At 36.5% G+C, this 26,536-nt stretch overlaps 3 protein-coding genes across 3 annotated transcripts; all 3 read left to right on the top strand.

Annotated features, from left to right (window-relative positions):
* The first annotated feature begins 2,072 nt into the window (after window positions 1-2,072).
* On the top strand, window positions 2,073-5,762 carry LOC127500303 (extracellular calcium-sensing receptor-like). The gene is made up of 6 exons (XM_051871395.1): window positions 2,073-2,281; window positions 2,522-2,810; window positions 2,892-3,647; window positions 3,804-4,031; window positions 4,555-4,678; window positions 4,864-5,762. Exons 1-6 carry the CDS (start codon window positions 2,073-2,075, stop codon window positions 5,760-5,762), a joined length of 2,505 nt encoding a protein of 834 aa, XP_051727355.1.
* Window positions 5,763-9,625: 3,863 nt separating this feature from the next.
* On the top strand, window positions 9,626-14,319 carry LOC127500301 (extracellular calcium-sensing receptor-like). Its single transcript, XM_051871393.1, has 6 exons — window positions 9,626-9,834; window positions 9,994-10,282; window positions 10,381-11,136; window positions 11,257-11,484; window positions 12,564-12,687; window positions 12,846-14,319. The coding sequence occupies exons 1-6, from the start codon at window positions 9,626-9,628 to the stop codon at window positions 13,757-13,759; spliced, it is 2,520 nt and encodes an 839-aa protein (XP_051727353.1). The 3' UTR covers window positions 13,760-14,319.
* Window positions 14,320-21,788: 7,469 nt separating this feature from the next.
* LOC127500310 (extracellular calcium-sensing receptor-like) lies at window positions 21,789-25,335 on the top strand. The gene is made up of 6 exons (XM_051871410.1): window positions 21,789-22,085; window positions 22,200-22,488; window positions 22,590-23,345; window positions 23,452-23,679; window positions 24,132-24,255; window positions 24,416-25,335. Exons 1-6 carry the CDS (start codon window positions 21,877-21,879, stop codon window positions 25,333-25,335), a joined length of 2,526 nt encoding a protein of 841 aa, XP_051727370.1. The 5' UTR covers window positions 21,789-21,876.
* The last annotated feature ends 1,201 nt before the right edge of the window (window positions 25,336-26,536 follow it).

Below are 26,536 nucleotides of genomic sequence, written 5' to 3'. Positions count from 1 at the left end.
GGCTGCTCTTTGTGTCAGCCCCCCCCCCAATGTATGTATTTAGTGCCATACCTTGTCCACACGCAAATATTAAGGTTAACTGGTATACACACACATTGAGACAGCCAATACTACAGTTTTTCTTCTACATTCCTTCAACTGGTGGACCACCACAGTAAGAAAATTACCACCACACCACATAGGTAAAATGGGAAATTGAAAATCATAATAAATCATATATAATAAACCAATATATAATACATAGTCTACTCAGTGCTCAAGCGCATGCATAAAACTTACCACAGCGCACCGGCAAACGTAATTATTATGAATGTGTAATGAAAAAACAGCAAGGAGACTTTCTAAACATTTTAATAATTTATTGATGTTTTCTGTTTTCAGCTGCAAAGATGAAGACTACGATACTGATTCGTCACATATCTGCAGTAGTGGACGTGCCTATATGCAGGTTTCATACGGATTACATAATCTGAGATTATGTATTTTCCATTTGAATTGGTTCGATTAAAAGTAGACATTTCAAGCTTTCTATAGATATATTTCTCATGTTTGTGAGGGAAGTACGGTTCATGTTTGTTACATGCTCAAGTTCACAGAGACGACAGAACGCGCATCCTGGTTGTTGTCATTTTACAAAAGCACAACGTTTTCTGTTATTGTGAGTTTACAGAAATAAAAGTAGACCCTTTACAGTTTTCTTATCTGTATGACCAAAATGACGGAGTATTTTAAGTGATTGCACCGGACTTGTAAAGTTGCTACTTCTTACATGTTTCAAGTGATAAGCCATATTTGAGGTCGATGAATGATAGACGAATGTTTGGATTTCCTGCCGTTAACGCTCTCTCCCTAACGAACTGCGTGACTTCGGTCTTGATGTATCCAATGCCTTGAAGTATCAAGCCAATTTCGGGATTTTTTTCAGTATATATTGTTTACGTTGTTCTTTTAACCTTTGCATTTTCCGTTTTTTTGTGCTCCACTATCGTAATTTCTTTTGGACATTTTGCCGCAATGCCGTCTAGCAATAGTAGTGATGTAAATGAAAATGATTGACATGATTTGATCAGCAGCTGATTGGACAGATTTGACCCAAATGTAACAGTCTATCCAATCACCTGCTTTTTTCTTTTTTTTTTTTTTTTTTTGTCTCTTATGGGCCAATGAGGGTCTTTTTTTGTTCGAGCTGAAGTAAATTTAAAATGATTAAAAAAAAAATAGTCTGGCCAATCCGGGGCCCCTGCACACGTGGGGCCCCTAGGCTACAGCCTAGGCAAGCCTGTACGTTAATCCGCACCTGCTCACAGTGTCTGAGTAGACCTCTTATCTTGTTGAAGGCTGATCGCTGTCTCATGACCTTTTGGGTATAGTCAGGCTGAATATGTATTTTGTCTCCATCCAATGTGATGATCTCCCCTTTCTGGTCATTTCACTACAATTGCTCTTGCTGGTTGATCTTCTCCTGGTCTCGATTTCAAGGTCATGTGTGCCCGATCTATCACAGGGGCCTTATCTGGAATGAGTCCTAAAGCAGCTCAGATATCCATACTTAGACAATTGTCAGTGCTATAAACATAAACAAACAAACAATCGCCCTGAGAAGAAATTGTTTTGGTGAATATTCACTGACAAACAAGCTAAAGGAAATTAGAAGGTGCTTATTTTCTGCTCAGTTTTGTGTTTTAGACATGGTTGTCTATACTACAGGGCGTTGGTTATAATTCACTGAACACATACATAAAGACAGAGAGAATACATAAATCAATTAGGGTAGTGCCATACAGTAGGAGAAATACAAAAAAGTATATTTAAATATGTATTGAACTGAGTAGGCTTTTCAAAGGCTTTATTAGATATTAAGTAATCTAAATCGCACAAAAGCTTTTTGTGTAGAAAAAGACTCTCAAATAAGATCTACCCATCTACTCCTGCTCGACCTGACTCATGTCCTGCCCTATGAGGTCACTGGCAAAGTCTACAAGTAATTATCCATATTAATTATGTCTATAAAAGTGAAGATACTGTATCATGTCATTTGCATTAGGCAGTCTCAGTTGATCTCAAACGTTGGGATGTTCCTCTTCCTTTACAAACTCCTGATTTTCTATTACCTTAATGTTAAAGCAGAAAAAACTTTTTGTCAAATGATGGGAGACCCTAAGTACCCGCTGCTTTCCAAGGATGGAGACATAACTATTGGAGCACTTTTGGCAATACACAGTAAATTAACATTATCTTCATTTGATTTTACACAAAAACCTCAGCTTCTATCATGCTCCAGGTTTGTTACATTGTCTGCTCTATTTTTTATATTTTTGTAATATATATATATATTTTATATTTTTTCTAATATATTTAATGCAGACATCTGGAATGCTATGGTGTTTCTGGTTTAAACAATATGACAATCACAACAAACAACAAAAAGAAAAACAAATACCTTCTACTTTATATCTGTTTATCTTTATCTAAATATCTAAAATCAGTTGAAATTTAGTCTACTGGTGTAATGTTTTAACAGTGTGAATCTACAAGATTTTCGGATGGTTCAAATGATGATCTTTGCCATAGATGAAATTAACAGAAACAAAATGTTGCTCCCAAATGTTTCTGTTGGATACAGAATTTATGATACCTGTGGTTCAAGACTGTCTTCTATGAGTGCAACAATGGCATTGATGAATGGACCTGAGTTTGCAGCAGGAGAGAGATGCAATGGACAGTCTTCTATACATGCTATCATAGGAGAACCACAATCTTCTGCCACAGTGATTCTGTCCAGAACTACAGGATCTTTTAACATTCCAATTGTAAGGAGCCATAACAGTAAATATTTGATGCTGTCTCTATGTACATTACTGTATCACTGTTTCCTTTTTTTTTTTTATCAGATAAGTCACTCGGCCACGTGTGAATGTCTCAGTAATAGAAAATATTACCCCTCTGTCTTCAGGACTATTGCTAGTGATTATCACCAGAGCAGAGCACTTGCATACATGGTTAAATACTTTGGCTGGACTTGGGTGGGAGCTGTGAACAGTGACAATGACTATGGAAACTATGGAATGGCAATATTTCTGAATACAGCCCTGGAGGAGGGGATCTGTGTGGAGTACTCTGTGAAATTTCAGAGAACAGAAACTGAAAAACTCAAAATCGTAGTCGACACAATTAAAAAAGGCACTACAAAAGTGATTGTTGCATTTCTTACCAGTTTTGAGATGAACAATCTACTTGATGAGTTAAGTATTCAAAACATTACAGGCCTCCAAGTGATTGGTGTGGAAGCATGGATAACAGCAAGCAGTATGATCACTCCTAACAGTTTTCGTGTGCTGGGAGGGTCACTGGGGTTTGCAGTGAAACAAATCAATATTGAAGGATTTGCAGATTATGTTCTAAATGCATTCTGGGACACAGCTTTTCCATGCTCCCAGACTGAGGGAAATTCTACTCAAGCTGAATTAAGTTGCCGCAAATATCAAGATCTGCTTGTGATGAAAAACTACAATGAAGATGTGCCTGAACAAAGATATTCAAGCAATGTCTACAAAGCAGTTTATGCTGTGGCTCATTCACTACACAGTCTACTCAAGTGCAAAGAACATGGAGGCTGCGAGAAAAACTTAACAATACAACCACAGCAGGTAAATAAATAAATACAAATTATATATAAAGGTTAAGAGAGGACTAGATGGATATATAGAGAGAGCACAATCCTAATAGGTTTATGTTATAGCTATATATTTTTGATAATTGTGTTAATGCCTCACTGATAGCATTCTAAAAGAGTTTTTTTCTAGGTGGTTGAGGCTCTGAAAAACGTAAATTTCACTGTAAAGTTTGGAGATCGTGTGTGGTTTGACAGCACTGGTGCCACAATAGCCCAATATGAACTTGTGAACTGGCAGCAGGACTCAGATGGAGCAATCAAGTTTACACCAGTGGGATACTATGATGCCTCACTGCCCCCTGACCAACGATTCGTGCTTAACACTGATAACATAATTTGGGTTGGAGGACAGCTGGAGGTAAATAAGCATACCCCTGTTTGTCCTACAGGGTTTGTTTAAAGGGTGCAAAATTTCTAAAACAAGTAAATGCTTTTACCAATGCTTTTATGAACATAACAGATAAAGCATATTTATTATATTTATTTAATAAAGTGCTAAAGAAGTGCTCACTACTACTTCAAGCTCTGAAGCTCACCACTTTAAAGTTCAGAACAGCAACTGAGGATCTTGCATACAAATTAATTTACATTTATATAATGCATGACACCACCTGCAACATATCTCTTCAGGTCAAATTTGTGAATAAATCAGAAAACAAACTGCAGTACTGGTGGAAAGGTATAACTATTCTTTAAAAAAAAAAAAAGAGAGAATAACTTCATGATATAATGTGGCATTGGAAATTCAGAGCAATGAAACCAAGCGACAGGCATTTCAAATCAGTTTGTTTTCAATAATCACAATACAGCAGCTTGCTATAGCTCCCATCATTTTATGTTTCAAAACTGCAATAGTCTGTAAGGATAATGTTTCTATGCAGAAGCCAAGGTCTGTGTGCAGTGAGAGCTGTCCTCCAGGCACTAGGAAGGCTACACAGAAAGGAAGACCTGTCTGCTGTTATGACTGTATTCCATGTGCAGAAGGAGAAATCAGTATTGAGACAGGTAATATTCAGCCTATTTCACAGTTTCAAAGAAAATTAGTTAGTTGTTCTTTTTGTGTTCTTCTTCTAATTTTCAGGGTGCAGTTTTTCTATCAAATGAGTTAATAATAATAATAATTATTATTATTATTATTATAATAACTTTCCTTTTGTGTCTAACTATATTGAAAACAAATTCCTTTCCAGATTCAAATAACTGCAAGCAGTGTCCAGGGGAATACTGGTCTAATGCTGAGAAAAATAAATGTGTGTTAAAGGTTATAGAGTTTCTGTCATTCACAGAACTTATGGGTATAGTGCTAGTCTTTTTCTCACTGTTTGGAGTAGGATTAACTGCAATGGTGTCCATCCTGTTTTACAGCAAGAAGGACACCCCCATAGTAAAGGCAAACAACTCAGAGCTGAGTTTCCTGCTGCTCTTTTCACTGACTCTGTGTTTTCTTTGTTCACTTACTTTCATTGGTCGGCCCACTGAGTGGTCCTGTATGTTGCGTCACACAGCGTTTGGGATCACTTTTGTCCTCTGTATCTCCTGTGTTCTTGGGAAAACAATAGTGGTGTTAATGGCCTTCAAGGCTAAACTTCCAGGAAGCAATGCCATGAAATGGTTTGGGCCTTCACAACAACGACTCAGCGTTCTTGCCTTTACACTTATACAGGTTTTTATCTGTGTGCTTTGGCTAACAATATCTCCTCCATTTCCCTATAAAAATATGAAATATTATAAGGACAAGGTTATTCTTGAGTGCAGTCTGGGTTCTACTATAGGTTTCTCTGCTGTTCTGGGTTATATTGGTCTACTGGCTGTCTTATGCTTCATATTGGCTTTTCTGGCTCGCACCTTGCCAGATAACTTCAATGAAGCCAAATTTATCACATTCAGTATGCTCATATTCTGTGCTGTATGGACCACATTTATTCCAGCTTATATCAGTTCTCCTGGAAAATTTATTGTGGCTGTGGAGATATTTGCCATTTTAGCCTCAAGTTTTGGTTTATTACTTTGTATATTTGCACCAAAATTATATATCATCCTCCTTAAGCCTGAAGAAAATACAAAGAAACATGTGATGGGAAAGATTTAAGTCCAATTGAGAAATAAACTATAGAAACATGGCTATAACCTGGCTAAATTATACAAAGAAACAAAGAGAGAAAAAAATTGACAGTGAAATTATTATTATTATTATTATTTTTTTTATTGTTGAATTTATAAATTGAAAACAAAAGTATGATTAACCAGTTTCAGAGGAGCAAAGGTGGGCAAAGAGTCTGCTATTTCATTTGTTTATATTTTTCTCTTAAACCTTAAGACAAAGAAGGAAAATAACTTAATGTAATATGGAATGCAAAGTACAAAATGATGATTGCTCTATATAGTACAAACACTGTTGTCAAAACATGGAAATGTTAGGTCCTTTTATGCATAATGCACATGAATGCAAAGTTAGCAGAATTGATCCATTTAGGGAAATAATATAATGAACAGTACATATCTGTTACCTAGCCTTTAGCTCAACAAATAACAATTCTATATAAGTCCTGCATTGATGTTAATATGTGTGAAGAAAGCTATAAAAGTGTTTAAAAGTGTACTAATTGCCCCCCAATTAACAAACATTGTGATAACACAGGAGTTTATAACACATCACCTACCATAATAATTAAGAATTTATTTTAGGTAGCAGAATATGTTGACGAAGTCTAATAAAGACTGAAGCTGTGTCTTATTTCGAATGCTGTGAACTGCAGAGGTCGCACTTGTCAGCCGCATACGTCATTGAGGCTGCCTCATTTCAGTAAAGTAACCATTACAAAGTCATAAAGAAATTACAATAATTTACGCTTCACAATAAATAACAGTGGGTTTTATAATGGTTACTTTTTTTTTTAATGAGACCTTGATGTATGCAGCTGACAAATGTGACATCTGGAGGATGCAGCATTCGAAATGGGCCACAGCTTATGTGTGTTTCTTGTTAACTCAACCATTTGCAACACTTAATGTTACACAATTTTTTATTTTTTTTATTTATTTTTTTTTATACAATTTCAAAGCTTTTGAGAAGGACTGAAATAAAGAACTTAGTGGACTTTTACTATTTTGGTTGTCCCTGTACTTGTTAACTTTTTATCCTTTGTTTGCAATCAGTCAGTGAGTGGGGTCAAACTGAAGTGACAGAAAGAAGAAACTCAAAGTGTGAGAACTTCAGCTGTGACATGTTGCAACCTGCAAAACAGACTGATGCAAAGCTCCAGTGACTTGCGCTTGCCTGGAAGCTAGGTTGATAGGAGTCTCCACAAACATACAAAACACAAGAAACACTTAAATTAAAGCACAGCTGTTAGTGTCAAAAACATGTTTAACTGATCTCAATAACAAAGGTAATGCACAAACACCTGATGCAACTTACTGTTTAATTAGTTACAAACCAGAGCAGATTACAGCAAACCAGAGGAGCATTTAAAAAGTATCCTTAATAATATAATAATAATAAAAAATAATAATAATATACTATATATATATATATATATATATATATATATATATATATGGTATAATGCACATCTAGCCAGGTGATCAGGACTCCAACATGAGTATGGACATGAAATATTGATTTTAGTTGAACCATGTATTAATCTGACCAGTTTGCTGAGCAGTTTCCCTGAAAACATTGGTCCGACGGCAACGTCTTGTCCCAGGCCAAAAATTGTCGCGGTAGAATGGCATAAATCGGTAAAAATATGTAATAGAAAACATTTCCTAAAAATGTATTCAGATATGTTTGTACATGTCTACTATTCTCTGGGGTTGCATGTATAATTGTTACTTTGACTTTTAGCTATATGTAGGCCTAGTTTAATAATTAATAAATTAATTAATTAGATAACATAAAACGTCCGTTCAAATTTAATTTTGGAACTATTTTTCAACCATGACTGGACGTGTCGGAATGACGTCTTCTCAACGGTCATTAAACGTCCAAATATTTGCTGGGTTGCTAACCCTAATCTAAAACAACCATTCTGGCGAACACTACAACAGCGTTACACACTAGTATTAATATTGATAGCCTTTGTTTCATTTTTAATACAACATATACCTGAGACGCAAGATGACACCAGTTGAGTTTAAACATCTGGGCCTATATGGTGCGATTTTTGCTGGCGTAGGCGTTCACAAGCAATTGAGTTCACAAGCAATTTTTCGAGAGAAATTGTGTGTCGATCTATAGCCGCTTTTCCATCGTTGGGCCGAAAAGCAGGATTGATGTTCGTTTGGTCTTGGCTTGTATCATGTGAGAGGAATTACAAGAGGAGTACCTTACGAGCACTTCCTGAGCTCCCGAAAAATTTTAAACATCTTTGAGTCCTTTTATGCTTATTTACAGGTTCGTAGTTTTGTTAGTGGAGTCTACTAGAATACGTTTACATATTTAAAGGGGTCATGACATTGATTTTTTTTTTTATTATTATGAAGATATGTCCTTCGTCGTGCATTGAATACTACACTACCCACTCGTGACAATATATTGCTATGTTGTTGACATTTTGCGGGACAATGCGGGACACAGAGAGATACATTTATTACCATTAGACTAAACATGGATTTAAGGCCTGTTCACACCAAGGATGATAACTATAACAATAAAGATATAGTTCTAAAAATCATACTAAATATAAAAGAATAGCATGTGTGCGTTGATGAATAGTCCACACCACAGCTATAATGATAATAGTACAGAGAAACAATATAATTGTAATCATTTTCAGAACTATTTTTTTTTTTTTTTTACAGCTGATGAATGATAAAAATGATAAAAACATCAGAATCCGTCCTGACTTAAAGAGCTTGAGCATTTAAAGCAGAAGGCAACAAACATGCAGCACACACTTAGAATTTACAGAACAATATTGTTTGTTGACGTGGAAGGTAATATAGTTATCATTATGGTTATCTTTATAGTTATCATTCTTAGTGTGAATTGGCCTTTACATTAGTTGGAAGGCCTACTTGCTGTGATGTTGAATGATAACATGCTTTAAATTATCTTGTTAATTATGACTGGCTCTGTGACTGCCATTCAGTTTGCCCAGGTTTGAGTGATACAATGTAATTTGGTCCACAGGACACATTCAGGTACACATTCAATACTAAACATAATGAACTGAATAACAGGCTAGTAGTTAAAAATCACATTTTATATTATTAGCGACTAGTTTATGTTCCTTTATTAGACTATACAAACATTAAATGCAATTTACCAGTTTCAGTGTATCTTGTGGATCTAGCGGCTTTGAGAAAGACATTATGTGTCTAGAAGAAGTCCTGACTGGTGTAGGCATATTTAACGCCTTTTGATGAGGTCCACACTGGTTCCTTTGATCTATTTAAGCCGTCATTGTTATGGCTTGGTCGAGGCAAGGAGAGAGAAGCAGTGGATCTAAATGCAGCCAGTCTTTATTTACAAAAATAACCAAGATAATCCAAGGAATAAAGGAATAAGGAAAAAGCCAAAACGAGGAATTCAAACATAACAGCTTTAATTTAAAACACTTTTTTTTTAAAATGTAGAATTTACAGTACAGACATTTCTCCCAATTTTCAGAACTTTCCAGGTGGTCACCCTACCTATGATTGCTGATTAGAGGTAGAAGTGATAATTCACATAACTGGAAGTTCTTCAGTGTGGCAGATAGTGTGGTCCAAAAGAGTTACTTCACATTAGCCCACATTAGTTAAACATTCATATTCTTCTGATAGCTGAGATCATGGGGGCCCCCCGAAAGCCGGGGGCCTAAAGAATCATCACCACCTTTCTCCCCTGTAGCGATGACCCTGCCTGCCGGCTACATTCAAAATCATTCATCCATATTAATTATGTCTATAAAAATGCAAATACTGTATCAGGTCATTTGCATTGGTAGGTGCAGAGGAGTCTTTGGGATGCTTCTCTTTCTTTACACACTCCTGCTTTTCCACCACCTTCAAACAATGGTGGAAAACACACTTTGCAGAATAATGGGAGAAACTATGTACCCACTGCTTTCCAGGGATGGAGAAGTAACTATTGGAGGAATTTTTGCACTTCACAGTAAACTAACATCATCTTCATTCGAGTTTACACAAAAACCTCAGCCTCTATCATGTTCCAGGTTTGTTACATTGGAAATATTAAGAAACATTAGAGAAGATTATGTAGAAAACTATTATGCAATAACATGTATCAATGTATTTTACATATATCCTCTACTTTCCATCATATTTATCTATTTGTTGTTGTTCTTTATCATATTTGTTTAACATTTTCACAGTGTAAATATAAGAGATTTCCGGATGGCTCAAATTATGATTTTTGCCATTGAGGAAATTAACAGAAGTGAGAGTTTGCTCCCAAATGTTTCTGTTGGCTACCAAATTTATGATAACTGTGGTTCAAGACTGTTTTCTATGAATTCAACCATGGCATTGCTGAATGGTCATGAGTTTGCAGCAGAAGGCAGATGCAATGGACAATCAATTATTCATGCTATCATAGGAGAATCAGAATCTTCTGCCACAGTAATTCTGTCCAGAACTACAGGACCTTTTAAAATTCCAGTGGTAGGTAGCAATAACACTAAATGTTTGACACAATTACTATACTGATGACTATTTTATTGTGTCCTGTTCTTTCTTTCTTTCTTTCTTCTTTTTTTAAGATAAGTCAGTCAGCCACATGTGAATGTCTCAGTAGTAGGAAAGATTACCCTTCTTTCTTCAGGACTATTGCTAGTGATTACCACCAGAGCAGAGCACTCGCATACATAGTCAAACACTTTGGCTGGTCTTGGGTGGGAGCTGTGAACACCGACAATGACTATGGAAACTATGGAATGGCCATATTTCTGAAAATAGCCCAGGAGGAGGGGATTTGTGTGGAGTACTCTGTGAAATTCTACCGAACAGAGACTGAAAAACTCAAAAAAGTGGTAGACATAATAAAACAAGGCACTGCAAAAGTGATTGTTGCATTTCTTACCAGTTTTGAGATGAGCAATCTACTTGAGCAGCTAAGTATTCAGAACATTACAGGCCTCCAAATGATTGGTGTGGAAGCATGGATAACTGCAAAGAGTTTGATCATTACAAAAAGTTTTAATTTTCTGGGAGGGTCATTGGGGTTTGCAGTCAGAAAAATCAATGTCGAAGGGTTTTCAGATTATGTTATAAATGCATTCTGGGACACAGCTTTTCCATGCTCACAGATTGAGGGGAATTCTTCTCAATCTGCATTAAATTGCAGCATATATCAGGATCTACTCGAGCTGAAAACCTATAATGAAGATGTGCCTGAACAAAGATATGCAAGCAATGTCTACAAAGCAGTTTATGCTGTGGCTCATTCACTACACCATATACTCAAATGTAGAGAACAAAAAGGTTGTGAAAAAGGCCTGAGAATACAACCACAGGAGGTATATACAAGGGGGAAAGAAAAAAGAAAAAAACAGTTCTGGGGGAATAGACAGGAAGAGCAAGAGAATAACCCTATACGTCAGACAATGTAAAGGTAATACAAATTTGTCTTTGCCTAGGTGGTTGAGGCTCTGAAAAGTGTAAATTTCACCGTAAAATTTGGAGATCATGTGTGGTTTGACAACACTGGTAGCGTAGTAGCCCAGTATGAAATTGTGAACTGGCAGCAGAAGTCTGATGGATCAGTCCAATTTAAACCAGTGGGATACTATGATGCCTCGCTACCTCCTGACCAACGCATTGTTCTTAACACTGAAAACATAATCTGGGCTGGAGGACAGCTGGAGGTAAATGACAAATACCTGTTTATCCTACAGGGATTATTTAAACTGGTGCAGCAAAAAACATTTACCTTTGCATACTGTATGAGTGCATATGTGATACATTCCTGAAAGTGAACTCTTTGAACTGGAAAACAAATTCTCTAAGGGTTAGTTCACCCAAAAATGAAAATTCTGTCATCATTTACTCATTTACTATGTCTTTCCAAACCCATAAGACTTTCATTCATCTTCTGAACACAAATTAAGATATTTTTAATGAAATCAGAGAGATTTCTGTCCCTCTATTGACAGTCTACTCAACTACCACTTTGACGTTTCAAAATGTTCATGAATATACATATAAACAGTCATCAGTGAACATAAACAGAAGCTTAACCATACTGGCTTGATGCACGAGAACAAACCTCATTGGTTCTTGCGGTAAGCTCAAATGTGCAACGTAACACACGAGAATGAACCTCATTGGTTCTCGCATGTCAAGCAAGCATGCTTGAGCGTCCACTTACCATAACTGATGTGTGCATTGATGAATGTTTATATGTGAATAAAAGCCTAAATTCAGTCTTTTCATCAAATAAAGCGGTAGTTGCATACCTGTCAATGAGGGACAGAAATCTCTCAGATTTCATTAAAAATATCTTCATTTGTGTTCCGCAGATGAACGGAAGTCATACATGTTTGGAAAACCATAAGGATGAGTAAATGATGACAGAATTTCAATTTTTGGGTGAATTAACCCTTTCATTAATTCTTACGTATTATATATAATTCATATATTCTTAAAAAACAAAAAAACAAAACAGAATTTCAGAGCAATTTAGTGAAAAAAGTGAATCAGTTGGTTTAAGAGTCTGAGTAAGAGAGCAAGAGTCTTGATGTTGAGTAATGTTGCTAATTTTCTGTAACTTTAAAAATATTGTTATATTCCCAAGACATATTCACAATCAGTTTACAATAGCTCAGTTGTAAATCTTATGCTTGAAATATGCAGTACTCTTTTCTGAATAATACTGACTTATGTATTTTGATTCTTCAGAGTCAGTATAAAAAAACTATATGTATGTATTTTCCATGTACTGTAGAAGCCAAGGTCTGTGTGCAGTGAGAGCTGTCCTCCAGGCACTAGGAAGGCTGCACAGAAAGGAAGACCTGTCTGCTGTTATGACTGTATTCCATGTGCAGACGGAGAAATCAGTAATAAGACAGGTAATCTTCAGCCCATCTCACAGTTTCAAAGAAAATTGGTTAGTTGCTCTTTTTGTATTCTTATTCTACTGATCAGGGTGCAGTTTCTTATCAAAGGAGGTCATAAATAAAACCATTTACCTTTTGTTTCTAACTAGTGATCACAATTTCCTTTCCAGATTCAAATAACTGCAAGCAGTGTCCAGGTGAATACTGGTCTAATGCTGAGAAAAATAAATGTGTGTTAAAGGATGTAGAGTTTCTGTCATTTACAGAAGTTATGGGTATTGTGTTAGTCTTTTTCTCACTGTTTGGAGTAGGATTAACTGTGCTGGTGGCCATCCTGTTTTACAGCAAGAAGGACACCCCTATAGTAAAAGCCAACAACTCAGAGCTGAGCTTCCTGCTGCTCTTCTCATTGACTCTGTGTTTCCTCTGTTCACTTACTTTCATTGGTCAGCCCACTGAGTGGTCCTGTATGTTGCGTCACACAGCGTTTGGGATTACTTTTGTCCTCTGTATCTCCTGTGTTCTGGGGAAAACAATAGTGGTGTTAATGGCCTTCAAGGCTACACTTCCAGGAAGTAATGTCATGAAATGGTTTGGGCCTTCACAACAACGACTCAGTGTTCTTGCCTTTACACTTGTACAGGTTATTATCTGTGTGCTTTGGCTAACAATATCTCCCCCATTTCCCTATAAAAATATGAAATATTATAAGGAAAAGATCATTCTCGAGTGCAGTCTTGGTTCGATTATAGGTTTCTCTACTGTTCTTGGTTATATTGGCCTACTGGCTTTCTTGTGCTTCATTTTGGCTTTTCTGGCTCGCACGCTGCCTGATAATTTCAATGAAGCTAAATTCATCACATTTAGCATTCTAATATTCTGTGCTGTATGGATCACATTTATCCCAGCTTATGTCAGTTCACCTGGAAAGTTTACTGTAGCTGTTGAGATATTTGCCATTTTAGCATCAAGTTTTGGTTTACTGTTATGCATATTTGCACCTAAATGTCATATAATCTTGTTTAAGCCTGAAAAAAACACAAAACAACATATGATGGGGAAAGTACCATCTAAGTCATATTAAGAAATAAAATAGCTATTTAAAAAAATAAAAAAAAATAAAATAACAGTTAAACTAAACACTTAAGTATCCTGCAGCTATAAAGTGATATCCATAGACAGAAGAGAAAAAGCATAATTTAATACATAATTTAATTTGTACATGATGTCCCCAGTTTGACCCAGACATACATTATGAATAAACTCAATTGCATCAGAAGAGTAAGGGTCTGTGATTTTTATTTTTTGGGTAATTGCTGTTTTTCTATTTACACCATTTAAAGTCAGCATCTTTATTTCCCTTTTATGAAATGAAACATATTCTTGATCTAGAAAAAAAAAGAAAGAAAAAAAATGTGACAAGACAAGATTTTGTCCATCGGAAATTGATAGGATTGTTGTTTGCTAATTGCTGGAGGGGATGGATTATTGTCCAGCTTTAAAACTGGTGCACACATCATAGGGGAAGGGGAAGTTAATGTTAGGGCACACATGTGGTTTTTTTTTTTGTTGTTGTTTAGTTTTTGTTTTGTTTTTTCTTCTTATAATGATGTGCATGGATAAATCATTTATAATAAACATTGTAAAAAAAAAAAAAAAAAAAAAAATGTCTATTTTGATTTCATGGTGACTTTAAAGAAAACATGAAACAGACACCTGTAGTATGACAATCCTGTGTAAAAAAAAAAAGAGGATATTTTCCCAGTACAGTACAAATTCTGCTGTCAAACAATGGAGACAACATTCTCTTTCACATCAAATTTAATAATTATACATTTAGAGGTTATACATCTTTGTTGAAATGCAGTGGTGTAATGTAACGAAGAAATAATACTTAATTACAGTACTTAAGTATTTTTTGGGAGAATCTATAATTTACTTAAGTTTTAATATTTCTGTCAACTTTTACTTTGACTCCACTACATTTCCAAAAATAAAATGTATACTTTTACTCCGATACATTTTCCCAAAGCATTTTCGTTACTTACTACAAAATAAAGTCGGAATAACACAGACTGCAAGCAAGCATTTGCAAACAAGTGCTGCACAACCGCGGTTGATTTCATTTTCCGGGTTGCGTCCGTTGCTGGAGCGGCTGAGAAGAGTGCGCGGTCATTAAACAGTACGAGAGCGGCCTCTAGAGGCGAAATAAAAACTATCACTGATGCTTCGTAGAGTTTGTTTTGACACGTGACGTGAGGCTGCGCGCTGCACAGAGCGGGACACTTCAAAAACGGATTTAAATCATAGACAACAAAACGGTATGTTATACAGTTTACACTACAGTACATGTTTTCAAATAATTATAAAGTAATTAGTTTGTTGACTAGATGCTGCATTAGTGGAGAACAGTAGTATGTTTGCCGTCGAGGCTGAGAGGATGCTAACATTAGTAGTACCTCAAGCAGTTAAAACAATGTGACAGAAACACCAACTGTTTAATGTCACGATTGTTACCATCTATTTGCATTAGTTTATATCCATTTGTTCGCTGTTATGCATTCGTTATCCAGCGAAGTTGCATATTTAAACTGTGTCCTCATCATGCAGCGACAGAAACATATCAAATCAGAAATGTATTCGATTTCAGTTCTTTCTTTTTTTTATCGCCACTGTAACACATTTTGACTAGATAATCATCAAGTTTTCTAAAATAGAGGCAAATAATGTGTGAAAGTATACATATAATAGACCCATGCTATGCCTTTGTGTGTAAAGATGGTTATTTTTAAGCATGACTGTTTGGATTTATATGAAATGGTAACACTTTACAATAATGTCCATTTGTAACATTAAATAAAAGTATTGTTCATTGTTAATTTCAATATTTACATTTTAAAGTTGTCTCTTACATTATAATGCACAATTAATTAACATGAACGATGAATGTATAATTAATATATTAGAATTTTTTTATATTTAAAAATTACAATAAACATTTAGCCATTTTTTTTTTAATTCAAAGAAACAAAATGTAAGAGAGTTAAAACTGAACACAATCTTGCTGCTCAAATTGTGTATAGAACAATTTTTAATAATATTTTTTGCTCCTTTAGTATTTTACATTTACTTGTACTTTTACTTTCAATACTTAAGTACGTTTAATATATAAAAAAAATACTTTTCGTAGTTAAGTACAAAAAAATATCACATACTTTAAAACTTTTACTCAAGTAATATTCTAAACAGTGACTTTAACTTCTACCAAAGTCATTTTCTGGTAAGATATCTATACTTTTACTCAAGTATGGTTTTCGAGTACTTTATACACCACTGCCTATGCTATGCCTTTGTGTGTAAAGATGAAAATTTTTTAAACACGACTGTTTGGATTTATATAAAATGGTAACACTTTACAATAAGAGTCCATTTGTAACATTAAATAAGGTTAATAAAAGTATTGTTCATTGTTAATTTCAACATTTACATTTTAACATTTTATATTTGTCTCTTACATTAGTTATAATGCACTATGAATTAACATGAATGATCAATGTATAATTAATATATATTAGTATTTTTTATATTTAAAACTTACATTTTGCCATTTTTTTTTAATTCAAAGAAAACAAAATGCAAGAAAGAATTAAAACTGAACACAATCTTGCTGCTCAAACTGTGTATAGAACAATTTTTAATAATAATTTTTTGCGCCTTTTGTATTTTACATTTACTTGCCCTTTTACTTTCAATACATAAGTACGTTTAATATCAATAAAATACTTTTCATACAAAAAATATCACATACTTTAAAACTTTTACTCAAGTAATATTCTAAACAGTGACTTTAACTTCTACCAGAGTAATTTTCTGGTAAGATATCTATACTTTACTCAAGTATGGCTTTCAAGTACTTTATCCACCACTGTTGAAATGTTAATAAAGCTATAATGCTGCAAGCCAATTTGAGCTGTAAATCTATTCTGGGAAGAAATGTCATCAAATTAAGTGAGAATGAAAAATTAAGTTTAATGCACAGCTAGACATGGATTATCCCGCTTATACCATGGGCATTTGCCAGCATACTGATGTTTGCAGTGCAATATTTGACTGGTTAAGGCTTGTTAGATCTTGCATTCTGCCCACTTTGAATCAGACACAGAGATAAAGTAGTGCGCAAGATTACATTTATTTGAATGAATTAATGAAATATAGCATTTATTTGAATTAACTATTGAAAGAGATAGACTTTTTTTCAAAACACTTTAAGTTATAAACATAAAAAAACACACCAAAAAACAGGATTTTTAAATTTTTTATTATCAATTAAACACCAAATTCCCTGAATCACATACAGTCACCAATGCGCCTCCAACATCCCATCTCCATTCAAAATAAGGGACATTATTAGTATGTTGATAATATGTATATTCAATCACAACTCGTGACTCCGTAAAGACTTAAACAAGGTTACTATATGTGGCATAACAGGTAAGATAGGTATGATTTCCAGAGTTGAGTGGTTACGGCAGGTATTTTTGCGTCACTGATTGGTATCTGTCTATAAAAGCTATTTGCTTACGTACCTGGGCAGGCGTCATTTCCCGGATGTGGTTTGGCTTCCGTTGTTTCGACTGAACATGACTGTGGGTCAATAAAGGATAGCGGCTGTGTGTACAGTCGCTTCCGTGTTTGGAGTTTTGCCGCGACTGCTCTGCTCGGCTGGTGAATGGGAGTGCATCTGTCCTCCTCCAGTTAATGTTTTGTGTAGGGGTGTCGGCTGTTGCCTCTGCGATGAGCAGGTTGGGGGCCAGCCCACGGCGGAACGGTGGCAACATCACGCCGGGGCAAGATGTGATTAATTGTCTCCATCTGCTTCTGTACTGCCCGGAGGGTGAGGTCAGTTGCCGTGCGCTGCTCTTGCAGTATCCCTGGCTCAGAACTACCCTCGTGCAGCAGAGTAAGCCTTAGCAGCCAGGGCTGCCGTTGTCTTACTCGCATTGGAAGGGAGGCGTGCACGATTCCGCCAGGTGGCAGCAGATTGGGGGCACAAGTGCACAGCAATTGCACGCTCCACCTGTGGAATGTCTACATAACCCTCGAGGGTAGTGAGAGTGCAGGAGGCAGTAGAACAGTTTCTGACAGTAAAAGGTGCCTTCCACGCCTTTTAAACCTCCTCATGCACCTCCGGATAGAATGGCATTGGGGCGGCACGGCCCGCACCCAGAAACCAATTTCGGGACACGGTGGAGGCCATGCTGTTTGTCCAGGCATGTGAGAAAGCAATCGTGGCCATCAGATGAGGTCAGGAAACGACCACATCCAGAAACACACAGGCGAAATAACATCTTGAAAAAGACACTGAATGCCCGTGCTTGCTCTTGTAGGAACTGCTCTTTCAGCTGAAGTGCGCAGGATTGAGTGCCGCACCATCCTGTGCTAGCACGCTGTCACACACACACACCGCTGAATGCGCCTTCCCACCAGCCAGAGAGAGGTCCGTGAGCCATTTGAACAAAACAAATAAGCAATGAAAATTGCTGTTGATGGAGATGACTCCAAGCGATTAAAATTGGTGTTTTGCTCTAGTAGTTTCCTTTGGAAATTTGCACTTGAGGCGAGAGAGAAACGATCAACACAACCGTTCGGCTCCGAAGCAAAAGTATGAGTGGAAGTGAGTAGGCCAGTCCCATTGTGGGCCAACATGTAAATCTCACTGGCCAATTCCCATTGACTTGTTTTGTACCACTTGGAGGTGATTGGTCTCCGAAGCCAGAGCCCATTACGTCAGTATCAACGTAACATCGAACGTGACTGACTGAATGGGAACCAAGAATAAACAAATGTTTAAAAACCTTTCTCCAAACATGATAAACATTTGTTGTAGCAACTGGAAAAAAAACAAACAAAAAAAAAAAAAACATTCTGCTACAATCCAAAAAGCAATGATAAACCATTTCCATCTGCAAACAAAAAGGACAATTTTCACTTACATTGGGATTAATAACAGAAATTAAAGCACTGACAGCCACAATGACATGTTGGATTCTCCACTGTAAATCTCCTACACTTTTTGTCAACGGTGGTTTGTATATTGCTCTCCACACAGGTCTGACCTCATTGTCAAGCCCTAGATGAGCTCTCCAAGGAGTGTCAGCCTGACCATTTAGTCTGCCTTTATTTAAAACTTTAACAAACATTTATTCATGATTTTTCCACCCATGACATTAAACTCATTTGTGACATTAAACAGTTGACCAGTTTCCACACATGACATTAAACAGTTGACCAGTGCAGTCTTTAAAATCAGGAAAAAGAGTCAATGCAGGAAAAGAATCATCAACAACTGGTTGACAGTAGTTAACCATCCATTAGTTGTTTAGTAAATATAGTTAAGTTTTTGTAAGTTCACACTTCCAAGTGCTGAGCACTTGATTAATGAACCTGATAGGTCTAACTCCCACATGAGAGGTTAGACCTGCAGCATCGATCAAATTAGGTCCACATAGATCAACCACATGTCTCAGTATGACAATCCCAGCTGAACAGAACAACTGCATCATGAATGGTCCTGCTATATGTTCTACATTGAAGCGAGTTCCATGCACTACTGGCTCTTTCAACAGCCATGACAGGGGACTTAAAGCTTGTCATTCTCTTTTTATGGAACATCCCCCACACAGTGAACAGTCCATGGTAAAACTTAGGGAGATTATACAGTTTCTGAGTGCTCAGGTCCATCAAAATCAAAGGCTCAGCAAGACCCAAATTCCTGCCTCGGGTCAATATGTTTCGGGCTAAGGGTCTCCAGACAAGGGGCCCTATTTTAACGATGCCTTTTAGTCTGATGCCTTTTTGTCTGAGTCTGTTTCATCCAATGCCTTTTGGTCTGAAGCCTTTTGGTCTGAGGCTGTTTTGTCCGATGCCTAATTGTACGAGACCTGACACCTGACGTTGTTTTTCCTGAGACCTGAAGCCTTTCAGTCTGAGGCGCGATGCCGTTTTGTCCAGTGACTGAAGCCTTTTAGTCTGAGGCATGACGCCTCTTCATTGTATGACTGAGGTGTGAAGAAGTCCTAAAATGTGCACTGTACTCGTACCTTATTTATATACGCTGATCAGGCATAACATTATGACCAATGACAGTGAATAACACTGATTATCTCTTCATCACGGCACCTGTTAGTGGGTGGGATATATTAGGCAGCAAGTGAACATTTTGTTCTCAAAGTTGATGTGTTAGAAGCAGGAAAAATGGGAAAGCGTAAGGATTTGAGCGAGTTTGACAAGGGCCAAATTGATGGCTAGATGGGTCAGAGCATCTCCAAAACTGTAGCTCTTGTGGGGTGTTCCCGGCCTGCAGTGGTCAGAATCTATCAAAAGTGGTCCAAAGTATAAACAGTGGTAAACCGGCGACAGGGTCATGGGCGGCTAAGGCTCATTGTTGCATGTGGGGAGCGAAGGCTTGCCCAATCCAACAGACGAGCTACTGTAGCTCAAATTGCTCAAAATGTTAATGCTGGTTCTGATAAAAAGATGTCAGAATACACAGTGCATCACAGTTTGTTGTGTATGGGGCTGCATAGCCGCAGACCAGTCAGGGTGCCCATGCTGACCTCTGTCCACCGCCGAAAGCACCAACAGTGGGCACGTGAGCATCAGAACTAGACCACAGAGAAATGGAAGAAGGTGGCCTGGTCTGATGAATCATGTTTTCTTCATGTCTTCACTTACCTGGGGAACACATGGCACCAGGATGGGCAGAAGGCAAGCCAGTGGAGGCATTGTGATGCTTTAGACAGTGTTCTGCTGGAAAACTTTGGGTTCTGCCATCCATGTGGATGTCACTTTGACATGTACCACCTACCTAAGATTTGTTGCAGACAATGTACACTTTCATGGAAAAGGAATTCCCTGGTGGATGTGGCCTCTTTCAGCAGGATAATGTGTCCTGCCACAAAGCAAAAATGGTTCAGAAATGGTTTGAGGACTAAATAAATGTTTTTCTCTAGTTCGCGTTGGCCACAATTATTGACACCCAATTTTTGCAACGTGCTTTTCCTAAGATAACAGCTCTGTTGAAAGATACAGTGCAACTTACTGAAATGTATCTTGTGTAATCGCTCAGTCGGTGCTTCAACATCTGAAAGACATCAATGAAACAGCTTGTAAACAATGTGTCATGTAGCATTTACCTCAGAAATGCCATTCAGTGTCCATAGCTTGTTAGTTTGCTAGAGAAACTCTTTCGCTGCATATATGCACTATATTAGCCTATATATTTATTATATTTTACTTAACCAGTCTTAATTATTTAATGTATATGTTTGATGTATGTTTAAATAAATCTGTAATTAAAACAAGTTATGACAGCCACTGTGTAAATGAATATAGCCTATTTTAACATCCAATTGGAGTAGAAACAGATTTAGAAATTAATGCAAAAACTGCCTTATATGCAATTTAAATGTTTGCATAATTTTTATGTGAGTGTTGATTATTATCTAAAAATAAATAGCGATAATTTAATAAATTGGGCTCTGTTGTTAATTGTAACCTTTAATATTATAGTAATGTGCAAGAAAGGGCTCCTCGTATATAGTTTACAGCATTAGCAGAGATAGATTTTTTTTTATCCTTAAGAAAATGTTAACTATAATTGAATTTATTTACAGACAGAGACACAGTTTGTTCAGTAAACCACTGTTTAATAATAAAAACATAGCAATTTTATGTTTAGTTTTCTCCCTCCTCCTGTATTGAATTCGTACTGAACCGTGTCTTCAATACCGAGGTATTGTGTACCGTCACACCCCTAATAAATAAATAAATATATATATATATATATATATATATATAACAAGACCAAAAAAATAAATAAATAAATAACAGAGAATATGTTAGAGCTTTTACATGTGGAAGGCATTTAGAGTTTGTTTTTAAAACTAGGTAAAACTGAGTGCACAGCATAAACTAACAATCCAATATCCAGTTTTAAATCTACTGCATTTTAACAGTGTAAGAAAATTAGACACTGTAAAATTAGTATGACCATTTTGACCTGTGATTGACCTGCCTCATGTGACCTATGAGGTAATTGGCCATGTTCACAATCATTCATCCATAATAATGTCTTTAAAAGTGCAAATACTGTATCAGGTCAAATACATTTGGCAGCTGTAGTTGAGCTCAATCTTTGGGATGCTTCTCTTTCTTTACACACTCTTGCTTTTCAGTCTGCTTCATGCAAAGGCAGGCAACGTTCCTTGCCGAATGTTTGGAGACCCGAAGTACCCACTACTTTTCAGGAATGGAGATGTTAATATTGGGGCACTTTTTCCAATCCACAGCATAGAGACATTACCTTCATTTGAGTTTACACAAAAACCTCAGCTTCTATCATGCTCCAGGTTTGTTATATCATGTGAAATTTAGACAGTGTACACATGTATGTCCATTACTTTACCACTGTCTTTATCTGTTTGTTAATTTAGTTGATACTTACTGGTTTAATGTTTTCACAGTGTGAATCTGAGAGATTTTCGTCTGGCTCAAATCATGATCTTTGCCATTGAGGAGATTAACAGAAGTAAAAGTTTACTCCCAAATGTTTCTATTGGCTACAAAATTTATGATACCTGTAGTTCAAGAATGTCATCTATGAGTGCAACTATGGGACTGATGAATGGTCCAGAGTTTGTAGCAGGGGACGTATGCAATGGACAGTCTCCTATACATGCCATTATTGGAGAAACAGAGTCTTCTGCCACAGTGATTCTGTCCAGAACTACAGGACCTTTTAAAATTCCAGTGGTAAGTGGAAATTAAAAAAGGTCTGACAAGATCACCATACAGTGAACTCATTCCATTGTCTTTTTTCTTTCTTTCTTTCTTTCTTTCTTTCTTTCTTTCAGATAAGTCATGCAGCCTCTTGTGAATGTCTTAGTAATAGGAAAGATTACCCCTCATTCTTCAGGACTATTGCTAGTGATTACCATCAAGGCAGAGCACTTGCTTACATTGTCAAACACTTTGGCTGGACCTGGGTGGGAGCTGTGAACAGTGACAATGACTATGGAAACAATGGAATGGCAATATTTCTGAATACAGCACAGAAGGAGGGGATTTGTGTGGAGTACTCTGTGAAATTCTATCGAACAGAGGCAGAAAAACTCAAAAAAGTCGTAGACACAATTAAAAAAAGCACTGCAAAAGTGATTGTTGCATTTATTTCATTTCTTGAGATGGGCTTACTTATCGATCAGCTAAGTATTCAGAACATTACTGGCCTCCAAATGGTCGGTGTGGAGGGGTGGATAACTTCAAAGAGTTTAATCACTCCAAAAACTTTTCGTGTGCTGGGAGGGTCACTGGGATTTGCAGTGAGAAAAATCTATATTGAAGGTTTTGCAGATTATGTTCTAAAAGCATTCTGGGACACAGCTTTTCCATGCTCACAGAGTCAGGGGAATGATTCTCAGGTTAAATTAAAATGCAGCAAATATCAAGATCTACTTTCATTGAAAAATTACAATGAAGATGTGCCTGAACATAGATTTTCAAGCAATGTCTATAAAGCAGTTTATGCTGTGGCTAATTCACTACACAGTCTACTGAAGTGCAAAGAACCAGAAGGTTGTGAGAAAGACCTGATAATACAACCACAACAGGTAAAATGGAATAGATCTAAACAAAAACTGATATCAAAGAGATATTTATTTCAGGGTGACAATGACTCACAATTTCTCAATAAAAGCTAATTTGTCTTTTTACTAGGTGGTTGAGGCTCTGAAAAAGGTGAACTTCACCGTAAAGATGGGAGATCGTGTGTGGTTTGACAGCACTGGTGCCACAATAGCCCAATATGAAGTTGTGAACTGGCAGCAGGACTCTGGTGGATCAATTCAGTTTAAACCAGTGGGATACTATGATGCCTCACTACCCCCTGACCAGCACTTTGTGGTTAACACTGAAAACATAATCTGGGCTGGAGGAAAGCTGAAGGCAAGCAGCCCTTTTTAAAGTTTTAAATGGTTACCATAATGTCAAAATCTAAAAAAGGCAACTGCTAGCACTGACATCTAAGACACAAGGACTTTATAATTCAGTAAAGGAGGACATTATAATGGCAGATTTATTAATCGCCAAATGCTTTTTAAAGCTCTACATTCTATTCAGAGTTCAGGACAGAAAATGTAGAAAAAGAAACAAAACAAAACAACAATTATTAATTAAAATAATAATTTAAACCATTTGCCTTAGCAAACTATATGCCTAATTGGTGTTTTAAAACAAATTAATGTGATTTGAATGTGCAAGTGATAATAACCTTTGATAAAGCAGAAACACAACTGCAGAGGGCATTGAAGAACTTTTTAGCATTTGTATTTGTATCTCTATTCTTCAGAATCAACATATAAATAACTTTGTACAACTTATTGTATGTTTCTAAGTAGAAGCCAAGTTCTGTGTGCAGTGAGAGCTGTCCTCCAGGCACTAGAAAGGCTGCGCTGAAAGGAAGACCTGTCTGCTGTTATGACTGTATTCCATGTGCAGAAGGAGAAATCAGCAATGAGACAGGTAATCTTCAGCCAATCTCAAAGGTCCAAAGAAAACTGGTTAGCTGCTCTTTTTGTGTTTTTCTTTTACTGTTCAGGGTGCAGTTTTTTATGAAAGGAGTTCATAAATAAAATAATTTTCATTGTAACTCTAACTATAGTAAACACAACTTCCTTTCCAGATTCAAATAACTGCAAGCAGTGTCCAGGGGAATACTGGTCTAATGCTGAGAAAAATAAATGTGTGTTAAAGGCTGTAGAGTTTCTGTCATTCACAGAAGTTATGGGTGTAGTGCTAGTCTTTTTCTCACTGTTTGGAGTAGGATTAACTGTGCTGGTGGCCATCCTGTTTTACAGCAAGAAGGACACCCCCATAGTCAAAGCCAACAACTCAGAGCTGAGTTTCCTGCTGCTCTTTTCATTGACTCTGTGTTTCCTCTGTTCTATTACTTTCATTGGTCAGCCCACTGAGTGGTCCTGTATGTTGCGTCACACAGCATTTGGGATCACTTTTGTCCTCTGTATCTCCTGTGTTCTGGGGAAAACAATAGTGGTGTTAATGGCCTTCAAGGCCACAGTTCCAGGAAGTAATATCATGAAATGGTTTGGGCCTTCACAACAACGACTCAGTGTTCTTGCCTTTACACTTATACAACTTCTAATCTGTGTGCTATGGCTGACAATTTCTCCTCCGTTTCCCCAGAAAAATACGAAATATTATAAGGAAAAGATCATTCTCGAGTGCAGTCTAGGTTCTACTCTAGGTTTCTGGGCTGTTCTGGGTTATATTGGCCTACTGGCTGTTTTGTGTTTCATTCTAGCTTTTCTGGCTCGCACGCTGCCTGATAACTTCAATGAAGCAAAATTCATCACATTCAGTATGCTAATATTCTGTGCCGTATGGATCACATTTATTCCAGCTTATGTCAGTTCTCCTGGAAAATTCACAGTAGCTGTGGAGATATTTGCTATTTTATTCTCAAGTGTTGGTTTACTATTCTGCATTTTTGCCCCTAAATGTTATATCATCTTGCTTAAGCCTGAACAAAATACAAAGCAACATATGATGGGAAAACAACATCTAAGTTCAATTGACAAATAGAACAACATATTTATATTATTTTGCAAGATATATATATATATATATATATATATATATATGTATATATATATTGTTTTTATTGTTTGTAAGAATGTAATGGGGGGGGGTCTCAGGTCTGTAACATTGAACTGTGATGTGATGCAACCTGAAAAACAGGCTGATGCAAAGGCTCCTATCATTTCTACTCCTCTGAGAGAAAAGTTCATAGATGTCTCTACAAACACAGAATGATGCAAATATACCCTTAAAGCCCAGCTGGAAAATGCACCATATTGTTGTCACAAACATCAAGGGAGCGAAATTGTTTTCAACAACAAAGACAATGAAAAAAACATGATGCAACTGACTGTTAAATGAGGTGTAATTATCTAATTGTTTATGGTGGGTTTTTGAAATGTCAAATACAAATTCTGAATGAGGTGTAAAACGATATAAAAAATAAAGTATGAAAATGTAAAAGATTCTATTCAGTTATATTATGAAAGATGAGAATAGAGAGAAATATATAAGTGAGATTTTAAATCACATATATCTTCCAAAGTTTCTACCTTCAGATATGTGTTGACACGACATGTCAAGCAATGACAGAATTTCTCTGCTGTGATTTGGGCTGCAATAATAAAGTAATATAATATTATAATAAAATAATAAAATTAATATAAAACTATTTTGAACAACGTTTTCTTTTGTAATTACTATACATGCAGTTTTAATAACTCATATTACCAAGATAGTACTGTACATTATTTAAAAATGTATTTATCAAACTGTAGGACTGTACAGCATGTAAATTTGCATAATTTTAATGCAAACAGGTATAGTATTCTTTATTTATCCACCTTATTAATTGGTTTAGTTACTTAGTTGCTATTTATCCTTCTGGTTTAATGTTTTCACTGTTTAAATATACGTGAGTTTTGGTTGGCTCGAATCATCTTTGCATTGAGGAAATTAACTAATTTCTATTGGCTATCAAATCTGTCCACATAATAGACAATCTTGGCCTGAATGTGGCCTAAAGCTGGCGCTGCTGGTCTCCTGTTGGCAGCGGCATGCATCCTGTTGGCCAAAACTGGGCCATGTGTGGCAATGATGACATAGCATGAGTGATGGCAGACAACATCAGGGCTGATTGTTGGTGGAAGGTGTGTGGCCCTGATCAGGCTTCGTAAAATTTAGTTTTTAGAAAGAGATATTTTTG

This window comes from Ctenopharyngodon idella, chromosome 18 (assembly GCF_019924925.1).
Source record: "Ctenopharyngodon idella isolate HZGC_01 chromosome 18, HZGC01, whole genome shotgun sequence".
NCBI lineage: Eukaryota > Metazoa > Chordata > Actinopteri > Cypriniformes > Xenocyprididae > Ctenopharyngodon > Ctenopharyngodon idella.
The sequence above is the reverse complement of the archived record's forward strand: the minus strand, read 5'-3'. Positions and strand labels throughout refer to the sequence as shown.